The following is a 12,647-nucleotide window of genomic DNA, read 5'->3' as shown; positions in this document are numbered from 1 at the left end:
TTCCCCTCCAAGCCCTCACCTTTCTCCCCGCTGCTGCTTTTTCCTCCCGTTGTGCTGTACCCACAGGTTTTGCCCTGTCTGCCCGACCACAGCACCCGGAGCCTGGCAGGGGCCAGGCTGCTCCTGGCGCTGCTGAAGGCAATGGGGGGAGCACGGGGAGAGCTTAGGATGCTGCTGCCCCTCTCCCTCTTTTGGGTATTCCCAGCAGAGGCATCAGCAGCACTGACAGCCCTAACCAGGCCTTTGGAGCATTATTCAAAGCCTAATTAGTTACTTAAATAAGACTGTTTACACAAACAACCGCGTGCCGTTTAACATCGAACATCACTTAGGCTATTAATTAATTTTACTTCCTAAAATCCCTTCGGAAACTTCAGCGTTTGTGGAAAATGCTGCTCTCCAGAGGGCGAGAGCGCAGCTTTCTGCTCCGGATGCCTGAAACCTGAGCGGGGTTTGCCTGCAGCCCTGTGCCCTGCCTGCAGCTCGTTAGGGGCTCCCGCTCGGCCCTGGGTGCAGCACACAGAGCCAGAGCCCTGGAGTTGGCACCTCTTGTCGAGGAATGAGGCTTTCATCCCATCCGAGGTTAAAAATCACCTCGTGCTCCCCAGTTACAGGAGCTGCCACCCCCTGAGGCTGAAGCAGGGACACGGGCGGCCAGCAGCAGGCAGCATGTTGTAGGCAATTTTTATTTTTCCGAAGGAAATTTAAACTAGCAAACAGCTCCGAAGTCTGCAAGCGCAGAGCTAACGGCACAGAGAGGAGAAGCCAGGAGAGAAGATAATTCCTCCCCTCTCCTGCACTTCATCATCTGCCACCTCTACTTTGGGGAATGGTTTTTCGCCTTTCTGCTTGTGAGATGCTTACAGACAGGTGCTGACACCACGCCTGGGATCAGGAGGCCCCGTTCTTCATTTGTCCTTGGGCACTGTTTCAAGCGGAATAAAAACCAGGGAAGGAGCAAGAGCACTGCCTGCACACCAAGCGCCACCGACTGCAAGGAGTCCACAACTTAAAAATACTTCCCTCCTCTAATCTCTTGTCAGAGAGAGCTATTTTAGGTGTTTCTTATAGCAATGCACGGGGAGAAAAAAAAAAGAGATGGAAATATGACAGTGCAGCATCCTTTTAATTATAGCTATCGCTGCCTCCAGCTGCCACAGCCCGTTCAGCTCTGCTTTCAGGACCTGCCTGGAGCAATCACTGGGACTCTGCGGGGGCACCTGTGGGGGCTCTTGGGGTGGACACGGGCCCGAGCCCGAGCCCGAGGCACCCAGGAAGGTGGCACAGATCCTCCCGGGGCTTGGCTCTGCTCCTGGACAGCCCTGATCACCCGTCTGGGCTGTGACCTCAGCGGGGCAGCCTGGCCGTGTGCCTCGTCAGCCTCCGGCACGCTGAGCTTTGATCCGCCGAGTGACTCCAGGTTCAGAGCCCTCCTTCCCTCCTGCTGCCCAGCCTTGAAGGACGTCCAGCTCGAGTTCCCCAGCAGCTCTGCTTCCCACGGGCAGGCTGTGATGCTGCACAAGGAGCTGGTCCCCGTGATCCCACTGGGCTCCTCAAAGAGCTGCAGGGCGGCCGCGTGGGACCTGCCTGGGGAAGGAGAAGCCACGCCAGCGCCCGTCTCCCCCTTGTCAGCGCACAACAGGCTGCTTCGAGGCTTCCAAGAGCTGCTCAATCTTAAATCCTCGCCACACGGGGACAGATTGGGCAGCCTGCCCCTGCACGGCTCAGGAATCCCAGCAGAGGCGATGAGATAGAGCTGTGCTGAGCACCTCGCTGAAGGGCTGCGGGGCCCCTGTGACTCCTCGGCACGGGGAAGGCGTTACCTGTTAAATACCCGTTAGGCTGTGAGGAAAGAGGCGCGTGCAGCACCCTTCTCTCTGCTCTGACAGGAGAGGGTCCTGAGCAGCCTCCTCTGTGCTCTGGCAGTGCCACAGCCTCGTCTCGCAGGTGGGGACACGGGAACTCCACGAGTTCCCGTGCAGGCAGAGTTATCACACGACGCACAAATTGTTCTCCAAAGCTTTCAGAGCAGCTGAAATCCTAAATAAATTCTACACAGGGCTGCCATTCGGAGCAAGGCTGTGTCAATGACAGCCTCCGCAGTGGCTCCCGGTGACCGCAGACGTCACACATCAAGGCACGTGTTGGCACAGACCCTGACCAGGCAGTGAGAAATCTCGGTGCCCCCAGAGCCCTGCCGGCAGGGCCACCCACACGTAGGGGGGGTTGCAGCAGCGGGGGCAGGCAGCACGATGTCTGCAAGGCAAGGACCCTGCCATTTATGCAGTACGTAGTAGGGATGTTTGTTCTGCTGTACGGGATGACATAATAATTACAGCAGCCTCCAGTTTGAGTCTGGACTTAAAGGGAAAAAAAGGCTCAAAGCAAACAGCACTTCTCCAAAATCCTCCCAATTGGCTTTTAGTGCCCAGGCAAAATAGGGCCGGCTGATGGACGCTTCCCTCCTTGTCCTCCCTAATTCCTGATCCACAACAGCAGCCGGGCTCTGCAGGCAAGGTGCTTCAGGAGGCAGACCTGAGCTGCAGCCTCCTGCCTCACCCCCGTGCTCCCTGTGTGCTGTGACCACCCAGAGCCGTCCCACCTGCCCTGCTGCCCCCCGTCACCTGCAGGCCAGGAGCACGGAGCCAGCCTGAGGAATCCAGCGGGCTCGGAAGGGCCAGGAACATCCCAGAGGTGCTGGAGGAGCCGACACGGGTGGCTCGGGGATGCTCTCACCCAGACCTGCAGGCACGGACAGCCCTCCTGGTAAGCAAGCAGCCAGTCCCGTTCCAGAGGAGATTTACAGGGGGCTTTTTCTCTCGGAAGCGATAATAGCTGGACAGCAAGGATGAGACAAAATTAATGAACACGGTAATTACTCCCAAAGATGCAAATAGGAGCGATTCCTCACCCTGAGACATGCCTGGAAAACAAGATTAAAATGCTTAGGGGAGATATTCCGGAAACCAGAGGTAATAGAAGAGATAAAACGTATTTACAGCATCTCACAGGGGATGTGTACTTTTGAGGTAACGCTACTGGATACTAAATTCTGCCGAGGACAGTAATATTCCTCTCCTCGCTGCAGAGTTAAAAGGCTGCCCAGAAGCAAAGCAACCCAACAGAGTGTCCTTCGTGGCAGCCAGGAAGGCCGGCTCTGCCCTGCACACCACAACGACAGGCACACAGAGCATCTCAAGCACGTGAGCACCATTAATAACCTCTGCAAACAGCACAACTTAGCAGCCAGCAAAAAGGAGGCTGGGACGGGAGGCGGCCCACAAGAGCACTCCTCTGCTGCTGCTGTGGAGCAGGCTCTGAGGGCACCTCCCCGCTGCCCGCAGAGCCAAGGCTGCCGGCTAACAGCCTGCCTGCAGTGCCCACCAGCAGAAACAATTTGCCATGTGTCAGCTCGGATCAACTCCGGCGAGCCCACTGTGCCCCCTGAAGCAGAAGGCTGCCAAACTCCAAAGGAAACTCCAAGAAACCTCGCTGGCCGGCGCCAGAGCCAGGCGACACGAAGAGCAGAGCGCTCCTCATCCCTAACACGCCTCGGGCCGGGGCAGCCATCAGCAGCGTCTGTTATTAGAAAGATTTGGGGTTTTAAGCTACTCCTCCAGGCTGCAGCTCCTCCCAGCCCAGAGGCTTCACGCTCCTCACCCCACGGCACACACCGTGCCCCAGGGAGCCCCCACGAAGGCTGCTGTTTGCAGACCAGCCCCGGCAGCATCAGGGTTGCAGCGAGCGCTGCTCCTCTCCCAGCCAGCCTCTCCCCCTCCTTCACTTCAGCTTCCTTCCTCCCCCCTCACTCATCCTCAGCTCCTTCCCATGTTTTCCTCCCTCCTGCCCTTTACCTGCTCTCCCTGCAGCCACAGCACGAGGCCCCAGGGACCGCACTGATGCCTTTCTGAGGGGGTAACCTCGCAATTACAAAGCCAAAACCTGGACCTGAAACCTTCCACACAAAAGCAGAGATTTCAGCTCTGCTCCCCTGTGAGCAGCACTGCCCTGGCTGCTCACAAAGGGTCAGCATCCTCTCTGCTACGGCCCTGTGGGGTTAAGGGAGCTGCTAAACAAGGCAGAGGGCAGGAGCAGGCACAGGGCTGGTTTGCTTTCGGGAGGCCCAGGCAATGTCAGCCCCACCAGGGCTGTGCTGGCAAAGCCCCCAGGGGTCTCCTGCGAGCAACAGGACAAACCAGCTCCCTGAATAAAACATGCTTAAGGGGAAAAAAAAAAGAAGAAAAAAAAAAAGCTGTTTCACTAGAATAAACACAACTGAGATGGAAATAAGAAGCCGAGTAAATAAGACGAGAATATTTGAAAGAATCGAACTGCAAGTGCAGTCAGACGGACTGAATTAATGACACAACAACCAGGCCTGCAGCCCTCTGGGGTTCCCTCCCGAGCACTATCACAGCTCCCTGCACCCTGCCCTCCCCTCAGCCCAGGCCCTCGCGGGCCCCATGTGCAGCTCTGGCCCTGTTTGGGGGATCAGCCCCACGGGTCTGCCCTTCGCTGGCCCTGCCAGGACTCATCCCCCAGCTGCCCGTGTCCCAAAAGGCCGTGGGCTTTGAGTGGTGTCACTCACCTGAGACTGTCCGCAGCCAGGAAAAGCTCTCCTGCTGCAGAAATTGAACGCTGGTCCCCGAAAAGTTTGTCTGCAGGAGGCCTGAGGCTCCTGGATGGAAAGCTCCCTAATCCCCAAAGGGGGTTGGCTGGTATCAAAGTGAGGAGGAACAGGAGGAAGGCAGGAGATCTAAGGGAAGGATGAGAGATGCAGGAGACACTGCTGCCACTCACCAAAAAGCGGCTGCCTGCCCCAAAACCCTGCAACAGAGCCCGGACTGACACTGCACAGAGACAAAAGTCAGAAAAGGAAAAAAAAAAAAACAGCAAGCCTAAAGCAAAGAACGTGGGAAGCACAAGGCAGGCAGGCACAGGGCATTCCCCTTGGTACCAGCACGAACCTCAGCAGCCATTTTTTCCCCTGAATTTATTGAAAGAGCATCTGGTGCCTCCTGACAAGGCATATTTAGACACCACTTCATCTGTACCAGGGTTTCTCGCCAGTCACAGGGACTGGCATCAGCTGCACAGCTCTCTCTTGCCAGCCTTACTCGGGCAGGACTGCTGTTTGCCACCCTCCTGCTGTGAAGCAGGCGAGGCCTCAGGTAGAAACCCTCCCCACGGCTCCAACTCCCGTCTCCGAGCAGAGGACTGCAGGTCCTCCTCTGCAAAGTTTCCTCATTCCTGACTCGAGCAGATTTCAGCGAGAAATCAAACGGCTGAGGAGCTCCAGGGCGCCCGCGCTGACTTCCTCAGCAAATTCGCATTGTCTTCTTAGACAATGGGAAATTTTCTGAACAATGAAAAGAACAAAATCCACGCTAGCCACCGGAACGCCAGCCAGGACTCAGAGATGCTCCAGACAGCAATCTCGCTCTCTCCTAAAGCGATGCTCTGCAAAAACCCAAACAAAAGGACTCATTTACAGCACCACCAGCGAATTTCTCTCCCCCTGCAAAAGTTGTGGAGGTGCCACCCTTGCGAGTGCCGTTACGCTTTCTGACAGCCTCCCGCTGCTGCTGTGCAGCCTTCGCAAGCTTCCCTGCACACGTTTTGTACTTGATTGCTCCCCGCTCGTCGGGAGCAAAGGAAAGGAGCGCCCTAAAACCATTTGCTTGTTCCTGATGTGGGTGCAACAATGCTGAGACACCGACCTCGCTCATACCCAGCTGGCTGCTTCCCACCGAAGGAACGAGCGCCTCGCACCCAGCTCGTCAGCTGCTAACCCTGCCAAGGACACTTCTCCAGCAGCCACCACGCATGAAGCAATAACTCTGCTTTTAAAACCTTTTAAGACCAGAGGTTCCGGCAGAATCTAATGCACTCGAGGCTCCCGCTGGAAGTTTTGCATAGTGCAACAGTTTATTCTGTGGGCAGGAGGAGATGAAGAAAATTAATTCCCTCTACAAAGGAAAAACTCCCACAGAAGGAGCTGCACCAAGGCTGCAGCTGCGAGCTGGCCACGTACATTTTAGGGGTGACACATTTTCACTTTCAGTCTTGGAAAAGGAAACGGCGTGAATTTGGGCTGTATTGCCCACCATTTGTTATCGTCTACCTATTGATGCTTACTTGAAAAACACAATTTAATGAAGCCCGCAGTACTGCTTAGCCTGCCTTTGAAATATGCCCACATTAGTGGGTCATTACGGTACCTGAAACACGGCTTCAGGTCGGGCCCTTCAAACAGCATCCCAAAACATTCCCAGATTCAACAGTCCTCTCACAGAGAAATGGAGACACGGTGCTCAGCAAGGGCAAAGAGATGTTTGCAGATGAAAACTGCAATGAGATGTGGGGGCGATGAGGCAGGGAGGTGCCAGAGGGTTCCTCCAGACCTTGCCGGGAAGGTTCTCCACATAGCAGGCACCAGGGCAGCCTCCCCGAGCCCCCATGAGGCCAGCACGAGCTCGTTCAGGGTTTGGTGTGTGCTGGCACAGGCGGACGAGCCCAGAAGGTGCCTGTGCTCTTTTGTGTGCAGGAGAGGTTCCCCAGCTCACCAGGGCGAGCTCCTGCCGGCGCCTTCTCGTCCTCAGCAGGCACACGGGGCCAGTTCCTTCCCCCGTCCAGGTTTCTGCTGCCTACGGGAGGTGAATCCACACAGCCTCTGTCCCAGGGGAGGACGCCCGGGGCAGGAATTCTGCTTCTCCAAGAACTCCTTGGTGGCCTGAAACTGGCAAGTGCTGGAAAACACCGGGAGGGAGTGGGAAGAGTGAGAGAGAGGAAGGCAACGCGAGCACCTGCCCTGTGTGCCCTTCGGAAACCCGGCCAGAGGACTCAGACCAGCAAGGAGAGGGAATCTCAACAGAAATGAAAGGGGTGCACGACAGCGCTCTCGTGGCACGCAGCATGAGAAACAGAGTGCTGATGGTTACGTGGAGCAGAAAAACAAAGGGAGCTTTGGTTTCTCGGGGTAAAAGCACAGGTGGGTTAACGAGTCAGCACCGGTCACAGCAGCACCGCCTGATGCTCGTGAAGCAAAGCAGCGAGTGAGTGCTGCAGGAGCCACACAGCCTGGGCTTGAGGAGAGCCCAGCTCTGTCTTCTCCTCAACAGCATTTGGGGTGATGCCAAGGGTTCTTTGACAAGTTATTTACTCTGAGAAACCATTTTCCTTAAACAAGGGTAGCCCTCGTGCCCCCTGGGAGAGGCTGTGCCTGCAGCTCCTATCTCCACGGCGATACCGGGCAGAGACGAGCCCCAGCCCAAAGGCAAACCGCCCCGAACACGAGGGCAGCAGAGCCCTCACCGGCATCAACCCCAAGGAAAGGGGGGCTGCAGCTGCCCAGCATGTGATGCTCGCTTTCCTGAGAAGCAGAGAGCATCAGCCCACAAGAAAGAGAAAAGGAAACCTTGCAAGGACACACCTGGATCCATTTTACAGGAAGATGATAAAAGATTCACAGCTGCTGCCTGTGCTGGGGATCAGCAGCCGCCAGCTGAATTCCTGGTGGCCCTACTGAGCTACCAGCATGCTGAATCTATTATTTAGAGGCAAAAAGTTCAGCCTGGCATATAATCATTGAAAGCTGTCAACTTCCAGCCTATCCTGGGCTTCCTCGGCGTGAAGGATCCTTCCTGCGAACCATGGCCTCCTCACCAACTTCACATCACAAAATGAAAACGAGCAGCTGTGGCAAAGAGCAATCCATCATGCGTCAGGTACCTCCAGAGAGCTGCTCACCCTACAGCGCTCTTCTGCGTCCCTGAACGTGCTGGGCACGAGGGTTTCACCCTTCAAACCGGAGCGTCCGAGGACAGGACGGGCAGGGGGCTGCAGCCCAAGGAGCTGGGCGAGTGCCCGTTTTCTCCTTCTGCAGTTCAAGGTGAAACATTTCGTTTGCGCTCGTTTCCAACTCTGCCTCTCTCAAAAGCCGTGCCAGGTAATTAGAATCATTATAACTATTATTAGACCATAATATTATTATAGCATTTTTGCTACACTTGACATCTGTTGGCTGATAGATTTAACTGGTACATAAGAAATAATTGCACATGGATTTCTTGCAAATGAGCACCAACACGGAAGACATTAAAGCGTTCTGCGTCGAAAAAGTTAATTTCACGAAAGCCCGCTTGAAATAAAAATTCTAAAATTAACAGTTAAACCTTTAAAAACTCTCATTAAAGCCAACTATTTCGGTTCAAAATAGGCAGCTGTTAAAAAAAAAAAAAAAAAAAAGGACAAAAAATGTCTTTTCTGTAAGGGCCCAAAGATGTATACCTGGCTCGGTGTCTCTTTCAGACCAATATCTGCATCGTCCTCCCCCCGTGCCAGTGACCGTGAGGTTTCTGAACCACCCTCCCATCTCCCCGTGTCTCTGCAGCAGGCCTTTGAGTTGTTTGGCAGGGAGTCTGTGCAGACAGCCAGCGTAACCAGCACTCTTGCACCTGCTCACTGAAAATCCTCCCGACTTCCCTGCAAACCCGCACCTGGGATAAAACACAGCTCCTTGCATCCCGTGAAGCCCGGAGGGCTTACAGCCTGGATCCAGGCTGCAATTTATCCACCAGCAAGACTCAGCTGTATCCGGAGCGGAACACAACCTCTCCGCTGACGTTTAGCTACAGCAGAGAGCCCCCGCTGCAAGAAATGAGGACAAATCCAACCGAAATCACAGGCGGGCTTTGGGGAGGCTGAATTTTCTTCCCTGGAATTGAAATTTGGTCAGGGTGCTGACACCAGCCATGGAGTTTGTTGCTCAGACACAAGAACTAGCAGGGCACAGATTCTCCTTTATGCTGGTGAGGAAGCACAGCCCGAGGCAGCAGCTGTGGCCAGGCACCTCGAGCTCCCGGCCGTGGGAGGTGGAAGGGATGAAAAGCAGAGGAGCCCTGAGCTCTCCTTGACTTCTGGGGGCCCAAGTTTCACCCCCCGGTTACACAGACGTGCAAAGAGAGATGTTAGAGTGGGCTGAAGCACACTTCGTAAGAGGACCAGCCTCTTCACCTTCAAGAAGCTGAAGACAGCAGCTCCGTGCTGACACAGCTCGGGAGCAGTTAGAGCTCTGTCTGGACAGTGCCATTTCCCCTAATCGAGGCTATTTCACCAGTTAAAGCCACTCCTCCTCCTCCGCTCAGTTTGCACTGAGGTGACAAGCAGAGCTCTGCTGGAACGAGGCATCCTGCACTGCTCCCACAGGGAGACACCACTGAGGGATAAAAGAAATACCATAATTAATTACGCCAGAGCGAGTCCGTTTTAATCCAGAGCGGAGTAACCCCACAAGGAACGTCCTCAGGACTGCAGGAGAAGAAAGCTGAGGTTTTACTGCCTCGGTCACACACAGCCAAGCCTGACTCGCTGCGGATGGAGCTACGAGGGAAATGCAGCAACCCGCTGGTTGCTGGGCACAAACGGGGCACAATTCCCCCTCTGGAGAGCTGCCCATCACACCTCCAGCCAGCACACGGGAGCTCGAGCAGGCTTTTCCCCGTGTCCATCAGGCACTCTTTGGCAACACAGAGGAATCGAGACGAGGTGAGCTCGCCCTAATGAGGCGCAGTACTGACTGCAGAAGGAACAGAAAGCAACTCACCCACGCGTGCACCCCAGGGGTAGCTTTCAATGATTCCCTGCTGCAAAGGGAGAAAACGTCACGTAGGGGCCCTCAGAGCTCTGTCCAGGTCTGCTTCTATTCATCCTTCCCATTCATGGCCTGCAGAATGAAAGAGAAAGTGCTTTTATACAACCTGAAAGGGTGCCCAGCAGTTAAGAGCTAGAAGCGCTCCGGAGGTCATGATCAGAATTGATAAACTGAAGGAAAATTCAAAAAAAACCTCCCGCAGATCAATAAAAAGAAAAGCAGTAAAAACAAGGCAGAGAACTACCTTTGGAGAAAGCCAAAGCAAAGATCAGATGCACAAATGCAGCACGGGGGAAAACCTCTCGAGGAGGTAATGCCGAAGAAAATCAGGGACTAGACTAAAAATGCGTGTCAGCGTTGCAGCACCACGGCTCCAGCAGCAATGAACTAAACACCGCGCTGGGCTTTAACAGCATAAAATTCACAGCTCTGTAAGACAAGACGGGGAATTGCAAACGCAGCAAGGCCGGGGAGGGCAGAGCTGGAAGCCCACAGGAGGTGCTGGTCCCGCTCCTCCCAAAGGCACGAGCTGGAGGGGCTGCACCATGACAGGAGCAGGCAGCGGTGTAACACAGGAGGCACCGCAGGCACTGGGTGATGCCCACAGAGACCCGTGCCAGGGGTCCTGCCACAGCCCTACAGGAACCTGCCTGCACCCCAACCCTAAGCCAGTGCCTGCTGCCATCATCTGGCCCTGAGCACCCCTCATCCAGCCCCGGGACAGGAGCAGGGGCACGGTGGCTTTTCCAGCCCCGTATTTTGTTTTAGCACCCTCCATCTGGCCACTCCTACACCACTAGAGCAGTGACATTTAGGAGCTAGATTAACAGCCTTCCCTTCCCCAAAATACAATGGAGTTGCTCACGCTGCTGAAAGGGCACCCACACAGCAACACAGCGCGAGCGCAGCCGTGCCCGCTCTGGTTCCTGGCTCTGGCACCTTTCAGAAACGAGGCTCTCCAGCTGCGCGTGCCACCAAGCCAACCCGTGCCACGCTGAAGGTTTCACAGCAACTCCAATTTTATTGATTTTTGTTTTCTGTTTTGGAACGGGAGCTTTACGAACGCGCTGCCTCACAAGCTGCAGCCCGAAGAAATCTGACAAAGCCTTTGTTAACACATGCCGTCTCCTTCCACATGGCTGTTTCCCAGAAGATCCCCGGTGTTGTGGCATTATTCATTTCAGGCGCTAAGAATATCTGTGTTAATAATAAATAATAACCAGCTTTATAGGGAGCTTATCAACAAAGCGCTCTGCAAATCTTAATTAAAGCTGATCCACCTACTCCGTGCGTGAAAGTTAAACATTATTTCTCAGAGGGGAAACCTGAGTGGTAACAGAGCTGAGGTGGGTTATGAAAGCCACAGAGGGAGTCGGTAGCAGAGAGGATTAGTGCGTGGAAGGGCTGACTATTATCCCTAAATTTATCGCAATAATCCGCTGCCTTGCAGTAGAGTTGATGTTCTCAGGATAGAGTTGATGTGCTTTCAATCACACCTGCCCAGCTTGACCACGTTGGTATTTAATTAGTCCTCCATTTCTTTGCAAGGTAAGAGCAGGGAGAGAAAAAGGGCTTGGGGGCGATGGGAATTTTTTGCAGCCTTGTATTGCTCATGCTGAAGAAATTCTCCACAGTGAGGAAGGAGGTGGCAGTGGCAGGCCCAACACCAGCTGTCTCTGGGGCACGGGCAGAGCTTTGCAGGCTGAAGGGCTGAGCTGACACCTCAGCAGGCTTTGCCTGTTTCCAGCTTATTTCTTTACCAGGCTCATATTTGTACCCCTGAAGATCTAGCAGACACACAGCCGGACAGAAGGCAGACCCAGGAACCTGCAGGCACGGTCCTCGCCTCTGTGAGCGGCACTCCGACACCAAATTCAATGTCAGGAGTCTCTGGGTCAGCCTTCTGGATGCTTCCACCACAAAACACCTTGGTGGCGGCTGAAAAACACCCGTGTGGGCCTGGCTGGTCATTTAAAGGCAGGGTTAGAGAAAAATATCAAGGAAGAATGAAGTCCATCTCCTAGTAACAGCACCCCTAGAGCATGAACAGATTCTGCGGGACGGCACGGAGCAGAAACGCGCCTGGCAAACAGGGGCACGTTGCCTGCTTCCTGACGCTTTGTGCCTCTAAACCGTGTCTGCTAGGCCAGTTCTGGCAGCAGAACACCAATAAATAAATGAGCGGCCGCTAAGAACCGGCGCTGACAGAGCTTGCTAGCACAAACCCAGCCGTGGCACGAGGCCGCCTCAGCCACACACCTGAGGGTCCCCCAGCAGTGTCTGTGAAGCCCCTGCTTCAGGCAGCGGCTGTGGTTTCAGTCAGACCGCACCACGAGGGCCACACGCAGCCTCATACCTATGTAAACTTCTATAAACCCCGGCTAAAAAACACAGCGCCGAGCCCAGGCCCTGAAGGAGCCCCGAGCTGCAGCCGAGCCCCGGGATCCTTCATGGCCACCTCAGCGGGGCTGCGAGGGGCCGGGGCACAGCCGAGGCTGGCTGCAGCGCACCGCACGGCCTTTAGTCTTTATTTTCCGCTTATTTCCACAACACCGGAGCCCAGGCGGCTGCCCAGCCGCCCCGGGGCCCCAACCAGCTCCTTTATTGCACCTCAGGGCCTGGTGCAGGCCCCGGCCCCGGCCGCGCGTGGCCGCCGGCCCCTCAGGGGCCCCCCGCGCGCGGCCCCGTGCGCGCCCCCGCGCCCGCCGCGCCCCCCACTCACCGCTCCGCACTGCGCCTGCGCCGCCCCGGCCCCGCCCCCGCCCGCCCGCGAGGGCGGGAGCGCGGCTGAGGGGAGGGGACGGCGCCATGTTGGGGGCGCGGAGCTCTCCTGAGGGCATGGAGCCCCTCTGAGGGGCACCCCCGAGGCTAGCCGGGCACCATGGCCCGGCAGCCGGCCGGGCTGTTGATGCCCAAACCCCAGGCTTGTTGTTTGTCCCCCAGTGTGAAGCACTTCCCGTCACTGCTGTCCCCCTCATGGCTATAGCCCGTCACA

At 55.6% G+C, this 12,647-nt stretch overlaps 1 protein-coding gene across 3 annotated transcripts in view; it reads right to left on the bottom strand.

Annotated features, from left to right (window-relative positions):
* SIL1 (SIL1 nucleotide exchange factor) overlaps positions 1 to 12,408 on the bottom strand; it is an 84,830-nt gene extending 72,422 nt beyond the window's left edge. The window contains exons 1-2 of one of the 3 annotated variants that reach the window (XM_084535458.1): positions 12,375 to 12,408; positions 9,605 to 9,724 (exon numbers count right to left, since the gene is read on the bottom strand). Coding sequence is in view for 1 of the 3 variants with exons in the window: in XM_084535457.1 (XP_084391583.1) it covers positions 6,222 to 6,259 (38 nt within the window). In the remaining 2 variants the exon portion in view is untranslated. Of the gene's footprint in view, positions 1 to 6,221; positions 6,444 to 6,566; positions 7,412 to 9,604; positions 9,725 to 12,374 lie in introns of those variants that run through there. The other 2 variants (XM_084535459.1, XM_084535457.1) reach the window with 2 other exon arrangements.
* Positions 12,409 to 12,647: the final 239 nt, after the last annotated feature.

This window comes from Aythya ferina, assembly GCF_964211825.1.
Source record: "Aythya ferina genome assembly, chromosome: 14".
NCBI classification, from domain to species: domain Eukaryota; kingdom Metazoa; phylum Chordata; class Aves; order Anseriformes; family Anatidae; genus Aythya; species Aythya ferina.
Note: the sequence above shows the minus strand (reverse complement) of the source record. Positions and strands in the feature narration are given on the sequence as shown.